Source organism: Dermacentor variabilis, chromosome 4 (assembly GCF_050947875.1).
Source record: "Dermacentor variabilis isolate Ectoservices chromosome 4, ASM5094787v1, whole genome shotgun sequence".
Taxonomy (NCBI): Eukaryota; Metazoa; Arthropoda; class Arachnida; order Ixodida; family Ixodidae; genus Dermacentor; species Dermacentor variabilis.
Window position 1 is genome coordinate 137,549,483 of NC_134571.1, and position 27,609 is coordinate 137,577,091.

The 27,609-nt window shown below is 46.3% G+C and overlaps 1 protein-coding gene across 1 annotated transcript; it reads right to left on the reverse strand.

Annotated features, from left to right (window-relative positions):
* Nucleotides 1–32: 32 nt before the first annotated feature.
* Nucleotides 33–27,507, reverse strand: LOC142577978 (uncharacterized). The gene is made up of 5 exons (XM_075687405.1): nucleotides 27,228–27,507; nucleotides 24,700–24,848; nucleotides 7,728–7,834; nucleotides 2,507–2,590; nucleotides 33–507 (listed from the first exon to the last, which is right to left on the reverse strand). Exons 1-5 carry the CDS (start codon nucleotides 27,381–27,383, stop codon nucleotides 332–334), a joined length of 672 nt encoding a protein of 223 aa, XP_075543520.1. The 5' UTR covers nucleotides 27,384–27,507; the 3' UTR covers nucleotides 33–331.
* Between the last annotated feature and the right edge of the window lie 102 nt (nucleotides 27,508–27,609).

Genomic DNA, 27,609 nt, shown 5'->3' on the forward strand with positions numbered 1-27,609 from the left:
GCTTCCCTCATTGCAGGGCAGCCGACCGGAACTACCTCTGGTCCGTGCCTCTGGTTAACCTCCCTGCCTTTCTATGCATCCTTTCTCTCTCTCTTGTCGCAGTAGTTCCGCACGGTCCTGGTTGCCGTGCCTACAACCTTCAGTGTGCCCTCAGATTTTCGAGCTGCGAGAAAAAAAAAACGAGCAATTCATTTTCACTTGAAAAAAATAATATAACTGAGATAGCCGGAGAGCGGCGATTTGCATATGACCGGTTAGTGCTGTCAAATCACGACGAACTTCCACGGAGACGCAGTTGCCGAAAGCTCACTCCGCATTAAAGATGTTGCGTTTATTCTGCGCGGCCCCTAGAGGTTCTCGTGTGAATTGGGTTTTTACGGCACGACTTGTCATATATCGGGTAAAACTGGTGGTGCTTGCCGCAGGTCTCCTCGTAGATGGTTTTGCAAACGCCGCGAAGGCCACGTCTTACAACAGCACTCGTGAGAAGAACCATGCATCCGCTTCCTGCAATGCACACAAATGATGACATGTACAGCAGTCCGCAATTAATGAATAAATGTTGCCATATCCTCTCCCACACAACGAAATCACTAAATTCTTTTACTTAGAGAGAAGGGTTTTCCCCCCGCATCACTCCAAGCTAAGCAGGCCGCAGGCGGTCACACTAAGACTTCTGCAAACGAACTCCTACCCAGATCCGGCGTCCCTTAATAGCATATATCCCGAAATTTATCCGAATTGTTCTTGCGTGGCCTGTGGTGAGGTAGCTACGTTGCCTCATATGCTCTGGGAGTGCGGGTCGCTGGGCCCGAAGTTCACCAAGGAAGAGTGGGACGCGCTCCTGCGAAGTCCCGCCTTTGAGGACCAAATCCTGGCCGTCCAGCGCGCCCGCGATCGGGCCGGCAGACTAGATCTGTCAGTCCCGTCGTGGGATTAGCCGGATGCGCGTTTTATCGCGCTTTGCTGGACCAAATAAAAGTTTATTCACTCACTCACTTGCCATATCAGAATAAAATCAAGTAGCAGTTCCAGATTTATAGAGCAGGGCATATCTTTCGACTTGGAGCTACTATAAGTATAATCGAAGTATGGCTTCAGGAAAACAGACTGGTGAGCTAGTTGGTACTTTTTTGCGCTTTGCCTCAATTTAAATATTACAGCTTGGCAGTTAGCTGCATTGAAGTGATTACTGTCGCATGTGCGATCTCGTAACTGCAAATAGCAATGTATAGCTATTAATAATGATTAAAGCTAAAAGAAAACTGTTACATGATAATCATCACAGATGTTTACCACATAAAGAATACGCGCACAAAACAGTATTTAAGCGTGGTACTCAATGTTTACCATACACTCGAGGTGGCAATTATGTGAATGGCAGTCTTCGAAATAATGACCAAACCTCTAACGTTACCCGAAATAATTATATCCTAGCTTCAATCAAGTTATATGCGCATATTAGGAATGGCAAATGGTACCATGCGGAAATGAAGCCGGAGACGATATTTTACCGTGACCAGGACATGTGTCGTCGCGTCACATGCTTGCGGATGATAAGTGAACATTCTATATCGACCACCAGGACATGTTCCCATTAAAGCAGTCGTTACACTTGGTTAACACTTGGTTAACTTGGTTAACTATTGACTTTATTCACGACGAAAACGAGCAGTCAACTTCGGCACCAACTTTTACCGACGTACACTTCTTTTTCGCACAACAATGTGCTTTGCCCTGCCTTCGCTCGTACTTACGTACAGGGGCTGCGGTGAGGTTTCCACGCCAGTGGGCTCCATTATACTTTAAACACGAATAAAGGAAGGAGTGGCGAACGCACCGTGCAGAAGTTTAATTGCAGGAAGTCGTTACCATTGGAGCGATATAGCGAGCTGCAGTTGTAGCGAATGGCACTTCCTAAGGCTCTCAGGGCTAGGTTTAGTACAGTAATAGTTTTAAAAATTAACGGGCAGAAAGACCGCCGTGCTGGGTAAAACATTCCTGTGTATGGCCCTGAACCAGTGTTTCCGCGCGTTGTCACTGATTCAGTAACAACTTCATGATTTGATCGAGTATTGAAATAAAAGTTATGAGGCCGCTTAATGGGGCATCATTTATAACACCGTATATGCCTGTTTCAGACGAATGGCGTCAAACTATTCTTGCCCAGAGCTGCTTTGATGTGCTGAGCGGGAGCAGTTATTGAAAGACTCTAATATATATATATATATATATGTGTGTGTGTGTGTGTGTGTGTGTGTGTGTGTGCGTGCGTGCGTGCGTGCGTGCGTGCGTGCGTGCGTGCGTGCGTGCGTGCGTGCGTGCGTGCGTGCGTGCGTGCGTGCGTGCGTGCGTGCGTGCGTGCGTGCAAAATTACAGCCTCCTCCCAGCTGTGCACTTCGAACAGTAGTCTAGCAGTGCACACAGAAGACCTCAGGGTCGTTATTGAGTACTCTCGAGCGGCGTCAACAACTTGAACCATATTTGAGAGACGTCACATACATACCTTCGAGCATGGCGGGAATACGAACCAGTAAGCACCCTTCATAATTTGTATAAATCAATGTGTAGTTCATTTCGATCCAAACACCTGTAATAGACAATCATACGTTAGCAGCGTGCTCACTTCCTCATATTACACTGACGCTGAGAAATTGCAGTGTCGCTGAGTGCTCTGAGGATTACAACTAAAGCCTTTTTTTCTACATGGAACTCATTTTTCACACTGACTGTGACAGCGTAATTCCGCCTTTCGACGCTGATTTGGTTAATGGGCGGGCATTACTCACACAACAAATTGTGATTATTACTCTGGTAATTGACACGGTTTCACTAATCCAACTTCAATTATTCAGTCTAGAGCACATGCTGCATTGCTGAAGTGCAGATAAACCGAAATATACCAGAAATGATCGGTGTTTCAGTTAGTATCTTGCCGTAATTCGCGAAGAAGGCCTGTGTAAAACTGCTAACTCGAGCGCCGATGCACTTTTTGTAACACCTTGGGGAAGGGTATGTCCAAAGTGGTAGCAGTCTAGTAACTTTTTATGCGTAAGCATTCTATGACTACTCTCAGAAATCTGTTTTGTCTGTAATACGTGGCACGATGCCCTCCATAGGTATACGTATACACATGGGGTTCCTGGGGTCCAATGGGGTTACATATATGACAATGTCTTACGACTACGCATGACTGCTGAGATTTATGATTATGACTATGGAACGCGTACACTCACAGTAGGCATAGAAAGAAAGTCACTACAGTAGGCATAAAAAGAAAGTCACTACAGCCGGCGCAACAAGTAATGCTACCATGTATCCGAAAAGAAAAGAGCCCAGGCAAGACAGCAGATTAAACGATGTTCATTTGGTTTCACTGAGGAAAGCATATACAACACCTGCAGTTTTTTCTATGACTGTTACCACTTGGTCACTATCCGACGACTGCCACTTGTGCCCTACGGTGAATAAATAAAACAATATATTGTGAACCATTGCAAATTATCGAAATGAATATCTGTATTTGTTGCGAAAGTCCTCGGGTAATCTATCTGGAGAGGCAGCATTGCGCCTGTCCACCTGGTGTATTGAGTGTTGTAACCGAAAAAGCATGCACCTCGCTCGCGTTCGTAAAGTGAACAAAAAAGATAACGAATGATAGTACGTCGCAGAAGAAAGAAGGGACACGTGATTTCACCGCGCGCTGCACCTGCGCAGTGGGGAAGCGCACTCGCGCTGGCCGTTGTTGCTGCCGCCTGCGTCTGCTGTCGTCTGCCCCCGAATACGACGGCTGGAGTGCAGTTGTGGCGGGAAAACACGGAGACGTGCGGCGAGGTGTGTAAGAACCGGATCGTGCATGCTCCCCGCTTGCCTTATCGATGAAGTCATCGGTGAACAGACGAAGCTCGCTACTGTGGCGGCATCTCGTAGCGGTCGTCGCCGCAGGTCTTGCGCGGCATTACGTTTTTCTTTTCACATCCTTTTCATACCCTCCTCCTCCACTTTCCTCCTCACGCTCTCTTCGCTATCGCCGCCTTTCATCCCCCATTGCACTGCGCGTTCGCTCTTTCATCCGTCACTGTGCTTGTTCGCTCGGTTACGCCGAGGATGCCTATGCTCAACGTAATAACGGGCGCGTAAGAGTTGCGCTCTTAAATTCTTATTATGCGCGATAAGTCATTTCCCCCAGCAGATCCTAGTAGCCAGTGCCAGAGCGATCGTTAGGCACAAGTCTTCTATTCATTTGGTAACGGGGCAGTCGCCAGCTATTCCGAAAAAAGTTAAGCCTTGTTAGGCATATTAATGTTTCTTTAATGCACACACGTCATCTTGACGTGGTGAGTTTTCGTACTGTTGTGATGTCGCGTGACAGACAGGCAAAGAAAACTTTTGACCAATCATGGAGTGTTAATGGCAAGAAAGTGTCGAATCAGAATTATTGTAATTTTGTTCGTTCTTGCCATGCACGATCATTCTGCACATGTCATATCGCCTTGTAATACGGAGGTTACTGAGCTATAAACACACGGTGTTGGTGTTTTTTCCTCACTGTTACTATTTCCTTCCGCATGTTCAGAGGTCCCAGACTGCTGCACTTGCCGCAGTATTCCTTCTGCAACTGATCCCAGAACCTGACTGGGATAACCTGAACCATGTAGGCGCATGGCCTGTTGTGTGAACGCTTGGGCAGTGCAATGACGGCATGGTTTATTAAGTGCGTTAGTGAAACACATTTTCGCAATTACTCTTTTTACCAATTTAGACTGGACTGAATGATATGACAACAACGATTTATTTGTCGTGGAACTTTAGCACCAGCATGTTAGGTCATCACCGAAGGTAAACTTAACATCAAGAAACTTGATCTTTCGCTCTAGGGGCACCTGGAACGCAACTTTTACTGGACAAAGGCCACTCACGTATAACATTACTAACAGCTGGGCACCATGTGTCAAAGTTGTCTACCTTAACATTAAGAAACACTAAGAAATCATCAACAAATCTAAATATTTTAACAACTTTTGTCTCATTCACGCGTGAATATAGATCTCTGTCTAGCTTAGCTAAGTATAGGTTGCTTAAAACAGATGCTAAGTGCAATCCTATACAGACCCCTTGTTTTTGAAGGTACGGAACGTTATTCATTTGCACAAATGTTGACTCCTTGTACAAGTCTCAAAGTTCTAAAAAATATTCAATGGTTGTGCCCGCTTTCGTACTAACTCTTGCGGCCCCAACTTCATCTATACACGTTTGAACACAATAAATCGCTTTGCGGCAAAAAATAATACAGGTCCTTCACGTCTACTGAGAAGGCCTTTAGTCCCGCGTTACAGCTGACCTCTACAAACGCTAAGACTTCCTCGTAATTTTGCGTGATGAACGGATCTTTAATCTCGAATAGGTTCAGCTCATCTAGCAGGGAAGATGCTTGGGCGTGTTGGTGGGATACATACAAACTGGGATACATAGCGCAAGAATGACACAAGGACGAAGCAGGAACACGGGACGAGCGTTAACTTTCAACAATTGAAAGTTAACGCTCATCCCGTGTTCCTGCTTCATCCTTGTGTCATTCTTGCGCTATATATTCAAGTTTGTAGGCTCATCTAAAAGATAGATTGCAGTTGACTTCTGCCATGTGCTTTTCTACGATATTATTACCCTGAACGGGACACCTTCTTTAATTGTGCGGTTTGGTGCTAAAACATACATTGTGATCATCATTCGCGCTTTTTTTCTATTCCTTTCAACGCTTTATTTAGGTTCATGTCCTGGCACATCGCGACGGCTCGGCTCTTAACTTTCGCCAGTGAAATTTCTCCGTGTTCATTGAACACGGCTGTTATTGCTTCAGTTGTTGTTGTTGTTGTTGTTCTTGTTGTTGTTGTTGCCACCATGTGACAATAATGCAGATCCTCCTTCTTTGTCAGTAGGTACCATCCATGGACAGTGGATTTTCAACTAGGTACGAAACAACGTGTTTCACAGGTAACTTCGAACGTTGAAGCTTGCATTTGTTTAAGGCCATCTACGCCTTCAAAGTTCATCCTCACGCCTTCGTCCTCCGGTGCATGTCTGGAGATCTGCCGCTCGAGAGAGAGCCGCTCCGGTTTTGTACTCTTAGCTTCTTTGTCATGTCTTGTAATCGCGCTATCGTAAACCTATTCAAGATTCCAACGAAGCTATTCTTGTGCGTGGGTTCTGATCTCGGTCCTTTGCCTGGGTCCACCGCGGACAACAGGGGAATCGGTGTGACTACTGATCTCGCTACCCGGTACGCCATAAGTAGTAATTGCCGCATTTGCTAACTATCTACAGCGACTCTGTATATGGCTAGGGTTTCATGCATTTTTGTTCTGCGTGAACAAAAACTATCATCATCAATGGCTCTTACCCCCGTAAGCAAGCAAAAAATGCAATGACTCGTAGTCCCGTAAAGTACATGGCTACTCACTTTGCGTGAATTAGCTGTGAGGACACTACCCCTGTTGTTGTCGGTGATTTCAATGTGGATGTGTCGGTACCAAAAAGGGAGCTGTTTACGCCTTCAGTATTGCAGACATATCCCTTGCAATGCCACGCCGATCCGGCCTAACCAACCAGCCAGTGGCGTAAGTACATCGATTTGATATTAACAGGAAATGTGATGGCAGTTGTGAGTGAAATCATGACCCCCGATCAAGACAATGAATGAGTGTGCGTACCTTTCGTCGCGATCACCACCCATCAGGACAATGGATGAGTTGGTACCTTTGTTCAGAATTATGTGTCACCTCCGTGTCGTGTGCTAAACAGCTTCGCTGGTCAACCACCTTCACAGAGTGCAATGGCTCATAATTTTCGTATGGTGCGATCAAATTGACATGCATAAGCAACTAGCCCACCAGTTTGTTCACAGCGCTTTGTGGTGCCTACTCTGTCAGTTCTTGTCAATTTATTGTGTGCCGTGAATAAACAGACAGGCATAACCAACTTAATAACCAGTTCTTCCATAGCACTTTGCGGCGTCTACTGTGTTGGTCCCTGTCAAGTTATTGTGTGTTTTGAATAGCTAGACGTGCATAACCAACTTAATCACCAGCTCACCACTTCGTCCATACTGCATTTTATTATCTACTCTATCGTTTCCTATCACTCTATTGAGCGATGTGATCAAACAGGCGTGCATAACCAACTAGCACACCACTTCGGCCTGACAGTGCGCTTGTTGCTGTCTACTCTGCTTGCCCCTGACAATTTGGTGCGCGGTGACCAAATACATATGCATAACATATGTATTTTGTCACAATACGGCGGGTCACAAATACCCGCCACTACGTCCATAGCGCATTGTAGGGCCTACTCCGTCGTTCCCTGTAAATTCTTCGGTACTTTTCTTTTAAGTGGGTACTAAAATTAGTGGCAATGCTATTTTATGTTTAGGCGACAGTTATATTTGTTGAAACATGTCATATCTATTAAAATTTATTAGGCATGGTGTTGTTGTTGTCGTCGTCGTCGTCGTCGTCGTCGTCGTCGTCGTCGTCGTCGTCGTCGTCGTTGTTGTTGTTGTTGTTGTTGTTGTTGTTGTTGTTGTTGTTGTTGTTGTTGTTGTTGTTGTTGTTGTTGTTGTTGTTGTTGTTGTTGTTGTTGTTACGAGAATACTGAATCTGCATCTTTTTTTTTCAACGTGAAAAAAGAGAGAAAATGGAAATGAATCACACGGGGAAGCAAAGAAGACATACCCGGGTTAGTGCGCACTTTGATGCTGTTATAATGTTTACGCGTTACGGTCCCGTCCTTGGAAATGCCAGGAGTCGAAAAGAAGGTGCCGTAGTATTGGATCGAGCCCCTGCCAAGAAAATAGGGAGTGGGGATAAGAACGAACAAATAGCGCTTATCTCCCACAGTGGGCATGCGCAACACGTCAATACCGGAAAGAATGCATGTCGCATGTAGACGGAGCAGCGGAAGTCCCAGAATGACCATTACAGATTCTAATTAAATGCGTATTTATCAATGCGGTGTGTCGCTACATTACTTGAACGTTATTCGCATTACTGTGGAAAGTCATCAATTCAATTCAAGATTATTGCGTACATTAGGAATGATACATAGTTGAGCATATACAGTAGGAAGTCCCAAGGTTTAATCACCGTTGGCGTGACCTCCTGCGCAAGTAAAACTAGTAAAACTACAAAGTAAAAAAGCAAAGCAAATGAATGAGAGCACATTGCCGGCGTCCCTATGTGTGCCCAACCACGCTGACGACGAAGAAGACTACCTCGAGAGTGCGAGGGAGGTGCTAGAGAAGAAGAAGCCTGAACTCAGCCCTTGTTCTAATTGTCTCTATTAAATGCATCTCCCCGTTTCCATCTCTTCTTGGGCTGTGGTCGATGCCGCCACTAGTAGTGACCACCGCCCTATTGTCGTTGATAGTAACAACCCCCTGATTTATTTAAACAAACATGCGCAGATTTTGTGCACTATTCAACATTTTTATATAATTTACAGTCAACTTTGTCTTCTACGACAGGTATGGAAAGAGATATTAAAGCGATGAGCTTTTGTGCAATACTGATAGGCTCCATTAAAAAATCTGAATTTGTAGTTTCATCAGCAAAAGGCAGTACTGATTGTCCATGGTGGAATAGTGATTGCGCACGAGATTATAGACGCCGGAAAGCTGCATAGAAGAAACTTTTTTCAATCAGTGCCCTAGTAATTTGAGTAACTATACGTAGGCTGCTGCAGTGTTTAGACGAAAAATTTCATTAGTGAAGGATAATTATGATGAAAAACGGTATGATTTTTTATCAAAAAGTGGTAATAAAAAAGCATTGTTTAGGTTTGTCCGCTCTCGCAAGACTGTTCCAGTGCCAATAAATATTGACTCAGTTGTTGTGTCGCCAGAAGAATTGTTAGAAGGATTAGATAAAATTGCTAAAGGTTTATAACAGCGCTTTAGCTAAGGTGCAGGCAAACTTCGTAGGGGCTCTGTCAGGGGATGATTTCTTAGAGGTAGCAATGGAAGAGCTTCAGCACGTTGTTCAACTGCTCCCTGGCACAGCTCCGGATCCAGATGGCACTACAGCAGGCATGTTGAAAGTATTGTTTGACCTCTCCCCGCAAGACCTCTCCAATATAGTTAACTACTCCCTCATGAACACATGGATACCTTCTGACTGGAAACTCGCGAAAATAATTTCCCTGCTTAGAAAGCAAAGAGCGGGAACGAATATACATAATATGAGGCCAAGCGCACTAACTTCGAATGTTATAAAGTTAATAGAAAGGGTATTCCACGTTCGTATCATGCAATTTTTAAATGATAATACACCGTTAAGCCCATGTCAGAATGGATTTAGACCAGAATGCTCGATACGGTGCGCACATGTCGATTTATAGGGACGCATTAAGCTTGCTCGACACAGGCGGCAGCATGCAGCTTTGGTGACCCGTGATTTAGCTAACGCATACGACAGTGTAGATCATGTCCTACCCTTTGACCCTTTTAAATAGCATGAGTTTTCCTCTTTATATAATAAATTGGACATATGAATTTTTTAAGTGATTGGAAATTTTATTGTTCCCAACGTGGTTTCTTGATCTAAAAAATATAATCAATCAACAGGAGTTTCCCAGGGTTCTGTCCTTCCTCCCATTTTGTTCAACATTTTATTAGGCTCAGTTACATTGGGCAATACTGTACAAGCATATGTCTATGCAGACGACACAGCATTCTTTGCATCTGCGAGTGTCACTCATCACAAAGAACACTGCAGTCATACTTAGGAACGCTTGACGCTTGGTCTGCAGATATTCGAATGTCGCTTGATGTCAACAACGGTTCCTTGAGTGCATTTCCATTGAGTGTGCCGGTTAATATCTTTCTCCAACACCGTCAGGAAATAATTCCGCAAGTTGACTTTATCAAATATCTATGTATAATATGCGACGCAAGACTGAGCTCGCGAAATCACATTGATCACGTTAAATCTAGGGCAGCAGGCGCTGTTGGCATGACAAGCAGACCTGGCCGAAATCAATGTGGGCTACGCAAAGAAACTCCAATAATGATTTATCGCATGTACGTTCGACGATACTGGAATTATAGGTGCGCGCTATTCTCTCGCGGCGGCAGGGGGGTTGCATATACGATATTAACTCCCTTGGTTCTTCTAGAGTGGGAGGCTCTCGGAATTGTCTTGCTTTCCCAAAATGTGCAGCTAACCATGTTTTATATCAAGAAGCACGACTGCCTACTCCTCCCTGCCCATTCCGCATTCTAACAGTAAATACGTATTTGAACATTTATGAATCTTCTTTGAGACGATCACAATTTGTATTTATTAGTGAAATGAGGGCTTTTTTCGATGAGCACTGGTCCCGCTTACATAGGCCTCAGGTTTTCTTTGTACAAGTTGAGCTAGGTCCGCTAAACGTTAATGTACGCGAGATTATTTGTCCAGACAAGCCCTTGCCTAATATAAAAATTGAATTTGATGATATATTTCCATCAAATGCCAAACTCCTGTCAACTAACTATTTAAAAAGCGTGCTACAACGTCGTTTAACGCAATTTGGAATAGGTGATGTGATCGTGACTGATGCTCCAGTGAGTGAGGCGAGTGTGGGCCTTTTCTCCGAGTCCCTATCCTGGTCATATGCATACGCCTTCCGGATTTCACACTCATATTACTGGCTGAACTATCAGCGGTTATATTAGCTGTTCGAAAACTTCATTTAAACTATTCAACAGTGGTTATTCACTGTCAGTACGCACATCACTCACTCCATCTGCAGACATTACTGTAGCCAGTACATTTAAATCATTAATCCCCCCAAACGGTGCGGTTGTTATGGGTTCCAGTTCATCGTGGTACATTCTTATGCGAAATGGCAGACAGACTTGCGCGGATGCCTCTTGATGGACCAACTATGTCCTTTATGGCTACGTCGGCTTATGTCACTGCGGCTAGGTTTAGAAAATTTTCTCCTTTCCAAGATTCTACAGAACTGACGATCGAAACGTCGGAATTTTATCTTTCGTGCTTTTCATGAGAATATATGGGGTCCTACACGTAAATTAGAAATCTTCATAACCAAATTACGATTCCGTATCCCACCATTAAATTTTTACCTATACAGGTCTGGTCTGGCACCGTCGCCTCTGTGTCGTATCTACCAGGAACCCGAAACATTAATCACTATTTAATAGTATGCCGTCGATTTGGAAATCAGAGGAAGAAATTACAATTTGAATTCCGTAAATGGGGTATTTCTTTAACTACTCAAGGTATCCTCTCCTTCGGGGCTTCTTCATTGGGCTTTAACCACAAGAACATCTGCGTTGACATTTGCGACTATCGCTGGGACACACGAAGGCTACCATGTTAATTCTTGAAATCAATAATTGGGTAGGTCATAAAATCGCTGATTGTGTGTTCGAAATGATTCTTATACCAACCAAAATGAAACAGAAAACGTGCTCTTTACATATAATTGCAACATCTTTTTCTTTATCTGCTATGTAAATCTATTTCTTAACATATGAACGTTATACTTCACCTTAAATTACTTTTTCCGTTCAGGTTTTTCTCTCTCCCCTTCCCTTTAGCCTTTAACCTCCGGCTTTTTGGCCAATACCCGTAGTGGGTCAGCGCCACAAGTCAGGAGCAAGCAAGCAATCAAACATCTTCCCGCTTTCGTCTCCAGTGAATCGCGACACTGGTGGAGGTGCTGGGCATCGCATCGCCGACAAATGATTGGGACGACTCCTGCGGGCAGCCCGTCGAGCACCCGTCGAGCACGCGTCGAAACACCTGTACGCCGCGCAAGCCGCCGCCTGCGAGGTCTGTGCCCGGAATTCGGTCTCTTGCAAGAAACTTTGTCAGCGACCTCACCGACTCAGGCAATGGCGCTTGCAAGTCCAGCACAGGTGACTGTTAAAAACAATGTAGTCCCCACCAGCTTCCACGTACGGTGACACGTTTGGAGAACCGAAGACTGGCTGGACCAGTACGAACGCGTAGCTAAGATCAATCAGTGGCGTCCCGACCAGAAGCTTTCCAACGTGTGCTTCGCTCTTGAAGGTAGCGCAGGGACGTTGTTTCAAGACCACGAGGCACATTTGCCAACGTGGGACGAGTTTTGTCGTCGGCTACTCGATACCTTCGGAAGCACTGATCGCCGATATAATGCCCAACGCATTCTCGAGTTGTGCATTGAAAAGTCCAACGAAATGGCTTCCATGTTTGCCGAGGAGATGTTTCGTTTGTTTCGCCGCGCGGGACCCAACATGCCTGCTTCGAAGAAGCTGAGCCATCTCATGCGCGGCATCAAAGAACAGCTATTCGCTGGTCTCGTGCGCAACCCGCCTACAACACTGGAAGAATTCATTTAAAAAAGCCACAGTAATCGAGCGGGCGCTCCAGCAGTGTTGCCAGCAATACAAATACCTGAGTAACGGTGCGCCTGTAGGACCCGCAGTGCTGGTAGTGATAGAAGGTACCTCGATGTGCCAACTGATAAGAGACATTGTGCGCGAGGAGACTGCGACGCGAACAGCGACATCGAAGGCGTTTAGTGTGGCTTCAGTCGCTGAAGTGGCCCACTAAGAAATCCGGCAAGCATTTTTATCTGTCAAACCACTTCCTGAACCATGTCCTGTGCCTCGCTTCGAGCCGCGCGCATGCAGCTGCACAGACACTGATCGTCGCCCACTTTCTACCCGGTCACTACCACAGTACCATGAGCGGCTACCTATTGCTGCCTGGATACAGAGGGAGCATTTTAGGCCATAACAGCTTCGCAGGACCGACATATGGCGCACTGCTGATCAGCGACCATTGTGTTTCCATTGTGGAAAACCAGGGAACATTTATCGTTTTTGCTTTCATCGACAGGGTGGCATCCTGAGAATGTCACCTACCACTCCACGACAGTTTCAAAGAAGACATACTCGCTTCGACGACAGCTTCACTGGGGAACAGGGCAAATCAGGTAATCTCCGGTAGCGTTCACCGTCTCCGTTACCTTATTGTTCGCCAATCCGTCAGTCTCGCCGAAGATGTAAGAGGGCGGTCTTCGAGCCCAAAGTCTGGGAAACGCAAAGCATCGACCTCCGGGGAAGGGGGGGGGGGGAGGTTGCAAGTCGTGGAACTGCCGAAAATCCCCCATTGTTGCTTAAAAATGAGCATAGCGACCCGGAGGAATGGAACACCGACGAATTAGTGAGTGCCGACTTACTCTTAACGATTGATCGGCGCGAAGTTATAGCTTTAGTTGATACTGGCGTACTTTTCGATAATGACTGAGCAACGCAATGGACAGGCCTTTATATTATAGATGCCGGGGCCCAGATAATTATACCTGCAGGAAAATGTAGTGCACGACTCCAGATAGGAAGTACAGTTGTTATTGCCACCACATTTATGATTTTACAAGAATGCTGTGAATCACTCATCCTTGGAAGGGACTTCTTGCGGGAGCGCGGCACCGTATTTAACTACGACATGGCGAGATAACCTTATCAGCTACTAGAGACACGACGAAAAGCGCCAACGTACATGTTACGTGTCGCCGACGCATGCGTCTGCATACCGCGCCTATCATGCAGTCTTGTCTCCATTACTTGCGGAGAACATTGTAACGAGGACGGTGTGGCCAACAATTAACTGCACTTCTGCTTCATCAAGGTGTTGCCATCGCTCGGGGTATCGTCAACCTAATCGGTGGTCGTACAGAAGCACTGCTGACATATTTTACTAATGAACGCCGGCACATAAATAAAGGCACCGATGTGGAACCACTTTGAGAAAATCAGCCACGTTATACTTTGCTTGCTGTAAAAGAGGAGACAACCGACACGTGCACCTGTCGTCAATTTTGACCCAGCTTTAGCGCCGCAACAGAAACAAAGTCTCAGAGAAATGATTGAGCATTTTAAGCACTGCTTCTCTACAACGCCCCGAGTCCGTAGAACACCAATGACGAAACACCGCATCATTATGGAGGACACAGCAGTACCCATCCAACAGAACCCGTATCATGTTGCTCAGAAAGATCGTGAAGCAATGAAGCAGCAGGTCGAGAAAATGCTAGAAGATGATGTCATCCAGCCGTCAAAAAACCGTTGGGCATCACCCGTGGTACTCGTAAAGAAGGATGGTAGCCTGCGGTTTTGAATCGATTATTGGAAGCTCAATCGGGTTACGAAAAATGATGCGGATCCCTTACAACGCATCGACAATTCCCTCAACAGGCTATGGCATGTTCGTTTGTTCTCATCGATGGGCTTCAAAAGTGGATACTGGCAAATAGAGGTCGATGAGTGCGGAGAGCAGGCCTTAGGACTACCCAACCACACCAACACGGAACTTCTACTTCAATTAGGTATCCACAACACGCTGGACGAGTTAATCGAGGCCCAACGTCGATCTCAACTAGAGCGGCTTACTCTCACGGAAACGGGCCGCAGCATTCTAAACAAGTTTAATATCACCTATCACCGTCAACATGGAGACAAATACTCAATACCACGCGACATTCAGCAATGGATACACGCCGACCCTATTCCGAAACACATGCACCCAGACTACAACAAAGAACGCAGGAAGGCACGAGCTACTTCCCTCATCAAAGCTTACGCCAACACCGCGGGCGTTACCTTCGTCGACGCCGCTGAGTACCAAGATGGACGGCGCTTTGCGGCGGTTACCACAGTGGGCGGCTTGCTCCGACATGCTGCCAGCATCATTACCAAAAATGCCGAGACGGCCGAGGAAGTGACCATCGCCCTGGCCACTCTTGACCCAGCTGTCACACCATACTGAGTGATTCTCGCGCAGCAGTAAACAACTACATCAAAGGTCGTATTTCTCATCAATCACTCCGTATCTTACGACAAGCCCCGCATTCGCCTGAAAATCAAATCACCCTCGCCTGGATCCCAGCACACGCCGGCGTTGTCCACCCGCACCTCACCAACCTCAACGAGGTTACACACTCCGTAGCACGAGCACTAGTCAACCGTGCCGGAGACGGTGCAGGCGCACCCGCAGGACGCGACCGCCTTACAAGATACAACGACCTTGTAAAGTCGTTTTACCTCGCAAGAAGAACCTTCCCCACCCCTCACCGCAAGTTAAACAGGGCACAGGCAACCACCCTTCGCCTGTTACAGACGAATACATACCCCTCCCTCACACGCTATCACACTATATACCCCGACATCTACCCGAGCCAGACGTGCAAGGTCTGTAAAACTGAATCGGCAACACTCCCCCACATGCTATGGGAGTGCAAAGATCAATACCAAGACCTTAATCCCGTGACCCTCTCGTCGAGATGGCACGCCGCCCTGCGCAGCTCCCATCTCGACGACCAACTCAGGGCGACCCAGCAGGCCTACGAAGCGGCGAAGAGGCAAGACCTCGACGTCCCATCGTGGGAGGCCTAGGCCCAGCCGACTGAACTGCTGGTCTTCATTAAAGTTTACTCTCTCTCTCTCTCTCTCTCTCTCTCTCTCTTGGTTTCTGCTGCGCCCAATTCACATACCAAAGGCTAATAGATACTCTTCTCTCAGACTTCAAGTGGAATACTTGCCTAATGTACCTAGACGATGCGATTGTTTATTCTGCCACCTTTCATGAACACCTCAGACGCCTAAGGTCAGTTCTTCAAGTCATACTGTCAGCCGGGTTTACATAAAACTAGAAAAGTGTCACTTTGGCTGTGAAGAACTACATTTGGGCCACGTTGTAAGTCACAAAGGTGTCAGACCTGATCCTGACAGAATCTCAGCCGTCGCAAAGGCTTCAAGGTCTACCGACAGGAACGCAGTCGTGCTTCGTGGACCTGTGCGCAAATTACCGGTGATTTATTGCGGGTTTTGCACGCATCGCCTCACCGCTCACCTGCCTAACAAGAGAAGATGTCATGTTTGTGTGGGGAGAGGAACAGGAACTTGCATTTAATGAGTTTCAGCACCGTCTGCAAGCCCCAATGGTGAAACAAGAAGTGAAATTGATTCCGTACTTTCTGCTGATCCCAGCATAGTGTAGGATGTAAAAGTGTTAAGTAGGATAAAGTGCAATTATCAAAGGTTACTGAGGTTTAGGGTTCACCTCAATTTGAAAAGAGAAAGAGCAAACGTGGTCAAGAAGAAACAACCTAGACGCAGTAAGGCCAAAAGCAGGCCAATTCAGGCTGGTACTTGCAAACAAATGAGCAGCTTCAGAAGAAAATTATGGGGTTTTACGTGCCAAAACCACTTTCTGATTATGAGGCACGCCGTAGTGGAGGACTCCGGAAATTTTGACCACCTGAGGTTCTGTAACGTGCACCTAAATATAAGTACACGGGGTTTTTTTTTCGCATTTCGCCCCCATCCAAATGCGGCAGCCATGGCCGGGATTCGATCCCGCGACCTTGTGCTCAGCACCCTAACACCATAGCCACGCAGCTTCAGAACAGAGAGATGAAGATGACATAGAAGTAATGAATGAAACTGTAACTAGGCCGGCTTCAGAAGCAGCAATTGGATTGGGAGGTAAGGCACCAAGGCTACCAATAGGTAAGGTCCCCAAATAGCAAAACACCTAATAAAAGATGACAAAGAATGAAAGTGTCCAACTCAAGAGATCAAATAGAGTCTCGGAAGTGCCAAAACTGATCAACAAAGAAAGAATACGGAATATTCGAAATTATAACATGAGAAAGACTGAGGAAGCAGTAAAAAATGGACGCAGCATGAAATCAGTGAGAAGGAAACTTGGTATAGGACAAATCAAGGTGCATGCACTGAAGGATAAGCAGGATAATATCCTCAGCAGTCTCGAAGATATAGTAAAAGCAACGGGAAAACTCCATGCTGACCTGTACAGTACCCAGAGTTGTCACGATACCTCCAGTCGAAGTAGTAATCAACAGGTTACAGAGGCTCCTTCTATAACTAGCGATGAAATTAGAAGGGCCTTGCAAGATATGAAACGGGGAAAAGCGGCAGGAGAAAATGGATTAACAGTCGATTTAATCAAAGATGGAGGAAACATAATGCTTGAAAAACTAGCGACACTTCATGTGAACTGCCTATCGACTTCAAGGGTCCCAGAGAACTGGAAGAATGCCAACATTATACTAATCCAGAAAAAGGGAGACGTCAAAGAACTGAAAACTTATAAGCCCGTTAGCTTACTTTCAGTATTATATAAAATATTCTCTAAGATAATATCCAAAAGAATAAGGGCAACACTGGACTTCAGTCAAGCAAGGGAACAGGCTGGCTTCAGGAAGGGTTACTCTAGAATGGATCACATCAATGTCATTTATCAGGCAATCGAGAAATCCGCAATGTACAATCAGCCTCTCTATATGGCTTTCATAGATTACGAACAGCCATTTCATTCAGTAGAGATACAATCAGTCATAGAGGCATTACGTAATCAAGAAGTACATGACACATACGTAAATGTTTCGGAAAATATCTACAGAAATTCTACAGTTATCTTAATTCTCCACAAGAAAAGCAGGAAGATACGTATAAAGAAAGAGGTAAGGCGAGGGCACATAGTCTCTCCAATGCTATTCACTGTGTGCTTTGAAGAAGTATTCGAGCTATTAAACTGGGAAGGCTTAGGAGCGAGGATCAACGACGAATATCTCAGGAACCTTCGATTTGAAGATGACATTGTCCTGTTCACCAACACTAGGGACGAGTTAGAACAAATTATTGAGGGCCTTAACAAAGAGAGTGTAATAGTGGGATTGAATATTAATATGCAGAAGACAAAAATAATGATCAATAGCCAGGCAAGGGAACAAGAGCTCAGGATCACCAGTGAGCATCTAGAGTCTGGGAAGGAGTACGTTTGCCTGGGTCAATTACTAACAGTTGACCTTGATCACTGTAATGAAATTTACAGAAGAATAAAAATGGGTTGGAGTGCATACGGTAGACTTCGTCAGATTTTGACTGGAAGCTTACCATTATCATTGAAAAGAAAGGTAAACAATCAGTGTGTGCTGCCCGTGCATACTTAAGTGGCAGAAACTTTGAGAGTTACAAAGAAGCTCGCAAACAAGTTAAGGACCGCGCAAAGAGTGATGGGACGAAGAATGTTAACCGTAACGTTAAGAGACAGGAAGAGAGCGGTGTGGGTCAGAGAGCAAACGGGGATAGCCGATATTGTAATTGACAATAAGAGAAAAAAATGGAGCCGGGCAAGTCATGTAACGCGTAGGTTAGATAACCGGTGGACCATTAAAGTTACAGAATATGTGCCAAGCGAAGGGAAGCACATTCGAGGAAGGCAGAGGACAAGGTGAGGTGATTAAATTAAGAAATTCGCAGGCGCTAGTTCGAATCGGTTGGCACAGGCGAGGAGTAATTGGAGATCACAAGGAGAGGCCTTCGTCCTGCAGTGGACATATAATAGGCTGCTGCGACTGCTACTGATGATGATGATACAAAATCCGCCTTTTCTCGCCCACTATGAGGTGGATTCGCCCTCAATGATCCACACTGATGCCAATAACATGGGTCTAGGTACCGTCCTCGTTCAGCGGCAAGACGTCGCTCAGAGAGTCATTGCTTACGCGAGAAGAACCCTGTCACGTGCAAAGTTAAACTACTCTACCACAGCAAAGGAATGCTTGGCTGTTGTATGGGTGAGTTACCAAGTTCCACCCATGCATATACATCCGCCCGTTTTAAGACATAAATGACCAGCATATTCTGTGCTGGTTGATAAATGTGAAAGATCCATCTGCAAGTTGGGCACGCACGAGCCTACGACTTCAAGAGTACATGGCAGTGGTCTACAAATCGGGAACACAGCCCTTAGATGCTGAATGCTTTTCCAGATCGCCAGCCGAAGATTATGATGAATCTGCAGGCTCTTTAGGAGTTGTTGATGCCTCCACCATCTCTCAACAGCATGAGGACAAGGAGCTAGCTTTCATAACTGATTTCTTAGGAGGCCTCACCACGAACGTGCCTGGAAAAATTCTCAAGGGGCCTGTCATCCTTTGGCATACGCAACGGCGTTCTTTTTAGGAAGAACTTCTCTTCGGCAGGGCAGAGGTACCGACTAGTCGTACCTAAAACTCTCCGCAATGAAATCTTTCTAAGCCTGTCACGATGAGGCCACCTCAGGTCACCTAGGCTCGACAAAAGCATCAGCACGTATAAAAGAAGCACTACAGGCCACAGCTCACAGCACAGGTGAAGCACTACGTTCGAACGTGCCTTGACTGCCAGCGACGATAAGTGCCAGCTGCGAAACCTGTCGGACTCTTACACCACGTGTTCCAGTACCGGAAACGACGTTTCCAGAAATTGAGATGGACCTTTTGGGACCGTTCCCAATATCTGCTACAAGAAATAAGTGGATCACAGTCGCGACAGATTGCCTCACATGATATGCGGAAACCAAGACACTTCCGAGCAGCACAGCAACCAAGGCCGCACAATTCTTCATGGAAAACATCGTCATGAGGCACGGTGCTCCAGCGGTCATCGTAACTAACAGGGGAACCGCGTTCACGGCTGACCTACTGCGAACTGTACTCACGCTCAGTGGCACGGCGTACTGAAGGATGACAGCCTGTCACCCATGAAGCAATTGGCTTATGAAACCCCTCGAAAAGACTCTCGCAGACATGCTGTGCATGTATGTTGATGTGGAACACAAGAGCTGGGACAAGATATTGCCCTATGTAACGGTTGCTTATTATACAGCTCGGCAAGAAATCAAGAGAATGACGCCATTCGGTCTCCTTCGAGGGGTTACTACGATGCTGGATGCCACGCTGCCTCATGATTCCAGCAATTCCAAGACTGACACCGCAGGTTTTACAGAGCGCGCCGAAGAAACAAGGGAGCTCGCGCGCGTTCGAATAACTAGCCAGCAAGACCGTGATGCCAGCAAGACCGTGATGCCAGCAAGACAGTGAGCCCAGCCCTGCCAAATAGTCTATGCTTGGACTCCAGTTCGCCGCCGAGGCCACTCGGAGAAACGTCTACGGCGATACTTCGGACCGTACAAAGTTTTACGGCGCCTTAGTGACGCCAACTATGAAGTCGTTCCTGACAGCCCATTCAGCTCGAGGCGCCGTCACTACCTGCCTGAGATTGCGCACGTAGTGCGCATGAAACCTTATTTTTCCGAACATGGGCACTTTCTGGTTTGCTGGACATCGGGTGCTACCTGCCGAGCATGGGGACAATGCTCCGCCTGGAAGGAGGCACATGCCGCGTTCCTATCTGTGCAAAACCACGCTGACTACGAAGACAACTGCCTCGAGAGTGCGAGAGGGGTGCTAGAGAAGAAGGAGGCTGAACTGAGCCCTCATTTCCATTAAATACATCTCCCGGCTCTTGTCTCCACTTAACCTCGACAATACATAAAACAAATGAAAAATACATGAATAACGTTGACTGGTAGATGGAATATATATAGTTCAAAAACAGAAATTGTTCGGTATTTTTCTTAAACATTTGCAAGGTAGATACATATTTCATGTGAGTGTGCAAATTATTCCAAAGCGTTAGTGAAGTTTGTGAGATAGTTTTTGTCCGGAGTTTCCTTGAGGCTTTTGCCACGTTCGACTGAACACTGGTATGTTCCTGAGGGCTATTAGAAGTTATTTTATTCTGCACGTCGCCTTTCCCTTTTTCCTGCTCGGAGTTGTATGCTCAAGAACCCTTTCACGAAGCAACCCCTTCAAATTTTATTTATATCAAGATTATTGCGAGCGCGCCGAAGCTACAAGGTGGGTAAATTCCATTTGAAATCGCGCAGGCCTCCATGACCCATGTCTTGCAGCATCAGCAATTCACATTTGGTTTCACCACTATACACAGCAAGAACACGATATAATGAAATAAATATAGCGAGAGGAACATGTTTCGACATATCATATAGGACAAGTATTATTGCAGAGAATGTCCTCGAATACAATGCTACCTTCGCCATCCGTCGTGACCACAACAGCCGCTAGCGCGACTCACAAGTCTTCGCTGGCCTACGAGGAGATAACGTCGCGGACTGGTTCCAAAACCACGACCTCGTAAGCGACTTCAACAAGTGGAACAGTTCAGAGAAGCTGCGGAACGTCCCGTTCTAATTGTCCGATGTCGCGAAAACCTAGTTTTGGAACCATGCGCCAGGGCTTGTTGACTGGGCGACGTTCGCGCAACAGCTTCAGCAGATTTTCCGCGCTGAGGTCGCGAAGAAGAAGCTCGGTGAGCGCATCCATTTCCCTGGGGAATCATGTACCTCGTGCATTCAAGATATGCTTGCGTTGTGTAAGCGTGTGAACGCCTCCGTGTTTCATAGCCATCGAATACGCCCGATTGTTAAAGACATAAGCCCAAAACACTGCTACTATCCAGGATGGGATCACTATACTTGCCAGCGGCTTGAGGAACTCCAGTCCCTTCGACTATGCACCGATACCTGGGACATCAGTCTCCCTTCGACCATGGACATGCACACGCTGACCCGCGACATTTCTCACGAAGAGCTGCACGGGCGGCGCTCTTCCTGCGCTCCGAAAAGTACCGTCCCTTCTTCACCGACCGGCTTGCGCGACATCATTAGGCCAGAGATCACGTCCGCTTCGCGTCTACCGGGCTCTGACGGCCCCTGCACTCGTCGGGTACCGAGGTATGCCGACATTGAGACTCTTTGTCCAGCCATTACCACCCCTGTGCCTGGAGTCCGCGCTCCAGTAGGTTCGTTGTTAGCGCCAGTGCGTGTAAAGCGTTACTACTCCGCTCCGCGTCGTGCCAGACCCATTTGCTATTACTGTGGCTATCGAGGACACATCTCCCGATTTTGCCAAAGGCGTCAATAGGATCAGCAACGTGGCTATACATCTGGAGGACGTACAGATGAGCGTCCAGCAATGGGTTATCAGCGCACGTCCTACCGCTGTTCTAATCACCGGTCACCTTCTCCTCCATACCCTACTGATATGCCTGTGAATTGTCGTGAATCTCGCCGCAGGTCACCTACTCCACGTCGTCGTTCAGTGTCAGGGCCATAAAATCACCGTTCCGGACGCGTTCAGATAAACGCTAAGAGTCGATCCGATTCCACGGACCGTCCACCGCCAACTTCTGGCCCCCAAACCGGGCCAGGAGCGCCAGGGCCAGAGCTTTCCTCCACACCCACGAAGACAAAGCGGGGACACGGTTTGTTGACGCCGCGGAATGCGCAGAACCCTCACGATCTGCGGTTGCGGCCGTCAATTCGAGAGTTAAAACACGCATATCGGCAAGTGTTGCGCGCGAGCGCGGAAGGAGCGGAGGAAGTGTTGGTGGCACTCGCCCTCACGAATCTGACGTGCACAACGGTTCTCTGCAAATCCAGACAAGCGATCAGAAACTTCACCAAATGATGGATCTCACGGAAAGTGGCCCGAATCCTGAGCAATCGTCAAGCAAAGCGGAAGTTAGAATTTCAAACTAGAATCCAGTGGTTCCCGGCGCACACGGCAGAAGTATCGGATGCACACCGCAACCGAAACGAGACGGCACAAGCCGAGGCGTGCGAGCTCGTCAACGGCGCCGGCGACAGTCGTGCATGGAAAAGCACCAAAGACTACTTCGCAAGATACAACGAAATTACCAAAGCCCTCTGCCTGGCCCGCCTAACTTTGCCTCCGCCCTGCGACAACCTAGACAAGGCGCAAGAGGGGACCCTCAGACAACTGCAGACGATCACGTAATCTAACCCGGCACGATAACACAGACAAGTTGACCATACCCAGCAAATAATGCGAGGTCTGCCCCACTGACATAGCCATTTTAACTCACATGCTTTCGGAAAACCCGCACGGTGCTAACTCCGGAACCCTCCGCCGCAATGACTGCTGCCATGCGCTGTCCCAGCCTCGGCGACCAACTCTGAGCCGTTTAGCAGCCCTTCGAGGCGGCTGCGAGGCAACACCTCGACGTCCACACCTGAGAGACCAAAGGCCTCGTCGGCGAAAGCTCTGCAGGACTATCAATAAAGTCATTAGCAACCAAAGCGGGGCCCTAAAGCAGCTTACTGAGCCTAATAAGCTAGTGTATTTCAAAATATTAGACGCGCTCCCTTTATAACCTAACCTTCAAAACGCATTCTCTGCCCCTTTGTTTATATCATTTCTTTCAAGTTACTGTCAATATCAATTGGTTGTCTGTGGCATCTCATCCAATTTTTCGTGACGACAATCCTGCATCAACGTATTAAAGCACACTACTATAGAATCGCCGTACAACAAAACTGGCGTCAGCTTAGCTCAGCTAACCCTGGATATGCAAAGCGAAAGCTTGGTTTAGCCTGGCTAAGTCTTGGTTTCACTTGGTTAATATTTGATTTAGCTGTTATTATTATACTTAGGTTTGATTGTTGTATTTATATAGGAGGTTGTGGCCAAGTACTGCACCAGGGTGGCCAATCCTGCTCTGGTGCGGGAGTGCTTTACCGGTTCTGGTCACCGGCACCAGGCCACACTCCAGGCCTGTTTATGTAATTTTATCAACACGCGGATTTTCTTTTAATCCGGTGGAAAATTGCGCGGCACCGAGATTCGACACGAGTTAATGACATCTTAGTTGAAATCAAGAAAAAGAAATGGGCATGGGCAGGACATGTAATGAGGAGACAAGATAACTGACGGTCATTAAGGGTTATACGGACTGGATTCCAAGGGAAGGGAAGCGTAGCAGGGGACGGCAGGAAGTTAGGTGGGCGGAGGATATTAAGAAGTTTGCAGGGACATGGCCACAATTAGTACATGAACGGGATTGTTGGAGAAGTATGGGAGAGGCCTTTGCCCTGCAGTGGGCGTAACCAGGATGATGATGATGATTATACTTAGGTATACAATCATCGTTAAGCCAGGTATGACGGCTGTGTCTAGGCCGGTGGCTAGACATGACTGTGGTTAGGCTTGGGTAGACACGCATCTTTCGATGGTGTCACGCCTGTTGTGCCACAGGGAAAGCACAAGTGCTAGAAATGCAAATAGATGCCGCAAACATGCGCAGCGTCAAAGAACAAACGGACAGAGCTCGAGCACGGTCGCTACATTGATGTCCACGTTGCGACGCCTGTTGCACTCCGGACCCCCTCCAGTGAAGCAGCTCGCAGGGCGATATCCGCGGGGTGGTCAGACACCGCTTGGCGACGACGACTCAAAGCCTCCAACTCCCGCACAACGCTCAGAGCAGACGGCCCTGCCTCGCTCTCATCCATGGACAAGCTCGCACTGACGAGGCGATCGCGGCGCTCTTAACCAGGTGTGCGGCGAGTCACGTGGTCAGGCGGTGACCAAGCTGCGGAGAGCGCATGCGCCAAGCTGGCGCCGGCGGTGGAGCTCGGCGAGGCGAGTCACATGATGCACTTCCAAGGCTACACCGCAGCTGCAGTCAAATGAAGGTCAAATTGCTGGCGACGGCGAAACTCGCCTCGACGCCGTTAATAAAGTTTTCGCTTTTAAAATTGTGCGAAATACACACGTTGATTCTCATCAATTTCAACATTATGTCACGAATGCAAATCTTGCCCAGTAAAACTATGACCAACATTTTTCTTAATTGGCAGATGATGAGAGCTACATAGACGCAGTAGGAAATTCACTTGCAGCTTTTGTTGTTGTTGTTGCTGCTGCTGTTGTTGTTTGCACTAAATATTGTATATTACTTGTTAGGCGACTTACCAGCGGCCTTTTTTTATGAAGTTGCTTGTGTAATTCATTTGTTCCTTCGTCAAGCTTTCCTTTCTTAAATAGACGCATCTCTTTCCTTTCGTATGAGGACTGTCGTAGTTGAAGCCATAGAGCCAATAATTGGTAGCATATCTGAACGCCTGCAAAAAAGCACAATAATATTTGTGTTCACATATTACAATAGCAAGCAAGCACCAGAACTTCTGCGTTCGCATTGATTTGCGTAAATTTGGGTCCGCAGTTTTGTTTTTCCCAGCAGTTAGGTCCTTTTTTTGCTTTGTGCTGTGTGAAGAGGTGGCGATGCAGCATATATCAAATGTGTTAAGGTTGAAATCTTATATCCTGCCGAATCTCATATGCTGCAAAGTCCGTACTGCAAATGTGGTTGGCTATCAAGAATAGGCAAGCACATGCTGTCAAGATATTTATCAGAAAAAGACAGATAGAGAAACACAAAAATAACATTTTTACTAATAGTAGGCGTATACAGATATGTACATTTCCACTTTTGTCATTCTATCACTTATTAGAGAACCCGTAAACGGTTACATGACATCTAGCTTGCGATTCGCTTTGGAAACGGTGGTGCAAAAAGAACAAAAAAGAAGACCAAATCCATGTACACTTTCTTGTCCTTGTTCGTGTGGGGACTTGTTGCCGTACCTAAAGCGATTCCGTGGATTGCCGAATGAATTTATTGTCTCAGACAAGGACTAGTCAACAAACACAACCATACAACATGTAACAGAAACCAAAACGATTCACACAGAAAGACACATCGTAAGTATATGTGGGGCATAGCGTAAAATTTATGCGAATTTTCAAGGTAGACATGCTGTAGTGCTAAAAGAAATCCTCTACTCTAGAACTTTAATGTTTTTTACTTGAGTGCCTGCTTGGAATGATAGAAAACGCACAAAATAATACAGGTCGGCGAATAAAACATTTTCGAATAAGAAACGAATACGGATAGTAAGGATCGAATGTCGCATAGTCAAACGCAGATGTATATATCTCTATGAGTAATAATTATTTTGGTTTAATTAGGTAACACGACTTTACTGGCTAGTGAAAAACAAGACGATTAGCTATCAGAATAAAGGCTTCAGCTTTCATCAAAAGAACATTAATTCTCATTAAAGATACTGCACGAAAGGCCTATCAACAACTTTAGAGCCTGGTCGCAAACAAATGTTTTCTTGAATTTATGATTGCTGTATAACCAGCTTTCCAAAAACGCTAAATAACTGGTGCGAAGACATACCATAAAAATAAGTGAGAGCTCCTGAAAAAAATTGTGCTCCGTAGTCATATGTAAGGGCCGGCTGCAAGTACGTCAAAGGATGCATCGTAAATGATAAAATTTCTACAAGACTAGACTTCAGAGACACTAGATTAGATTTTGAGGTTTTGCATGCCCAAACCACCATCTGATTATGAGGCACGCCGTAGTGGGGCACTCCGGATTAATTTTGACCACTTGGGGTTCTTGACCGTACAAGCCAACGCACGGGCGTTTTTGCATTTCGTCCCCATTGAAATGCGGCAGCCGCGGCCGGGATGCGATCCCGCGACCTCGTGCTTAGCAGCGCAACGCCGAAGTCACTAAGCAACCATGGACGGCGGGGGTAAGCACAGAGTGAAAAACTACAAGCGAAATTCTCAGATTTCTTATGCAGGTTTCCTCCTCAAAACCGATAACAAAGCATGCTTTACCCATTCTCTTTCTGCCCATCTCCAAAAGCTTTTTGCCTTGTCTTAGTTCTGATCATCTACAATACAATATCGTTTAGTAGTCTCAAAACCGTTCGGTCGTTGCAAAATATTTGGTTAGTTTCCAGTATTCTAAAACACCGCATACTAGTTTTCGAATACGAGCCCGAATAGTATTTGATTCGTATCTGAAATTTCGAATGTCCAGCTACACATATATACATAAATTTGTATATGCGTAATAGGGCTCCATAGCAATTACTTGTAGAGCTGGCGTTTTATCTGGCGCGCCCCACCCGCGACACCATGGCGTCTTAGTGTTGATAAGCCAACAGTTGTCGACCACCGATATAAATGGCGGTCGCTGCGTCGTGATAAAAGCGCGCTCACTAACTACTGTGCAGCGTGTTTCAGGACGCTGCTTTTTGATGTGGGCAGACGTTTAGTGACGTGTTATTCTTTCTTTTTTCGCGAGCTTTTTTTTTATCATCCGGAAGAAAAAAAATTAACGGACAAATAGTACCGGGCTGAAAACATGCCAGCTTTAGGTTCCTCTAAGTATTCTGCAAGTTATTAATTGACAGCCCTCCATTCAGAGGAGTATTTAAAAATATTGAGATAAGTGGAAATAATCAATCAGTTGCACGGCATAAAAAAATTACTTGCGGCTCCTCTACTCAACTGTGAGCAATATGCACTTGGTAATCTTCGCGTAGAATGTCCCATCTTTAAAAAAAGGGGGGGACGCGGTGCATGACAGTGCGCACCCCGTAACTATAAGTGTAAAGTGTTCGTTATAGTTTTACCTTATAGATGTCCTGATGGTCGAAGTGGGCCTGATGATTGTCAATGTGCGTTCCTTCATGTGTTAAGCCACTAGTAATGACGTGGAGCACACTGCGGAGACAAACTAATGCGATAATGTAAAAAGAGATACTCATAGTTTCGTACATCAAGATCATCTACGGCTTCCCGGTGTTTCGCATTCGATTGTATCGGTACTGTCTATGTGAAAACCGGGTCTCCATCTAGCGGTCATACCTATTTCCACCCAACGAAGCGCGGAGAAAACTCGTGCCTAAGGCATATGTATGTCTCATACGGCACTTCTACGTTGGTAAATTCATCGGTTAACTGTTCATTCTTTGTGTGTTTTGTTTTGGTAAGCTGTAGAATAAGATGTTAAAG

Excerpts from the sequence above, each read along its gene's own strand:
- LOC142577978 (XM_075687405.1), bottom strand. The coding sequence starts at position 27,383 with ATGATCTTGATGTACGAAACTATGAGTATCTCTTTTTACATTATCGCA. Across the intron at positions 24,849-27,227 it reads ACCATCAGGACATCTATAAG|GCGTTCAGATATGCTACCAA; the intron begins GTAAAACTATAA and ends GCTTTTTTGCAG. Across the intron at positions 2,591-7,727 it reads CAAAGTGCGCACTAACCCGG|GTGTTTGGATCGAAATGAAC; the intron begins GTATGTCTTCTT and ends TGTCTATTACAG.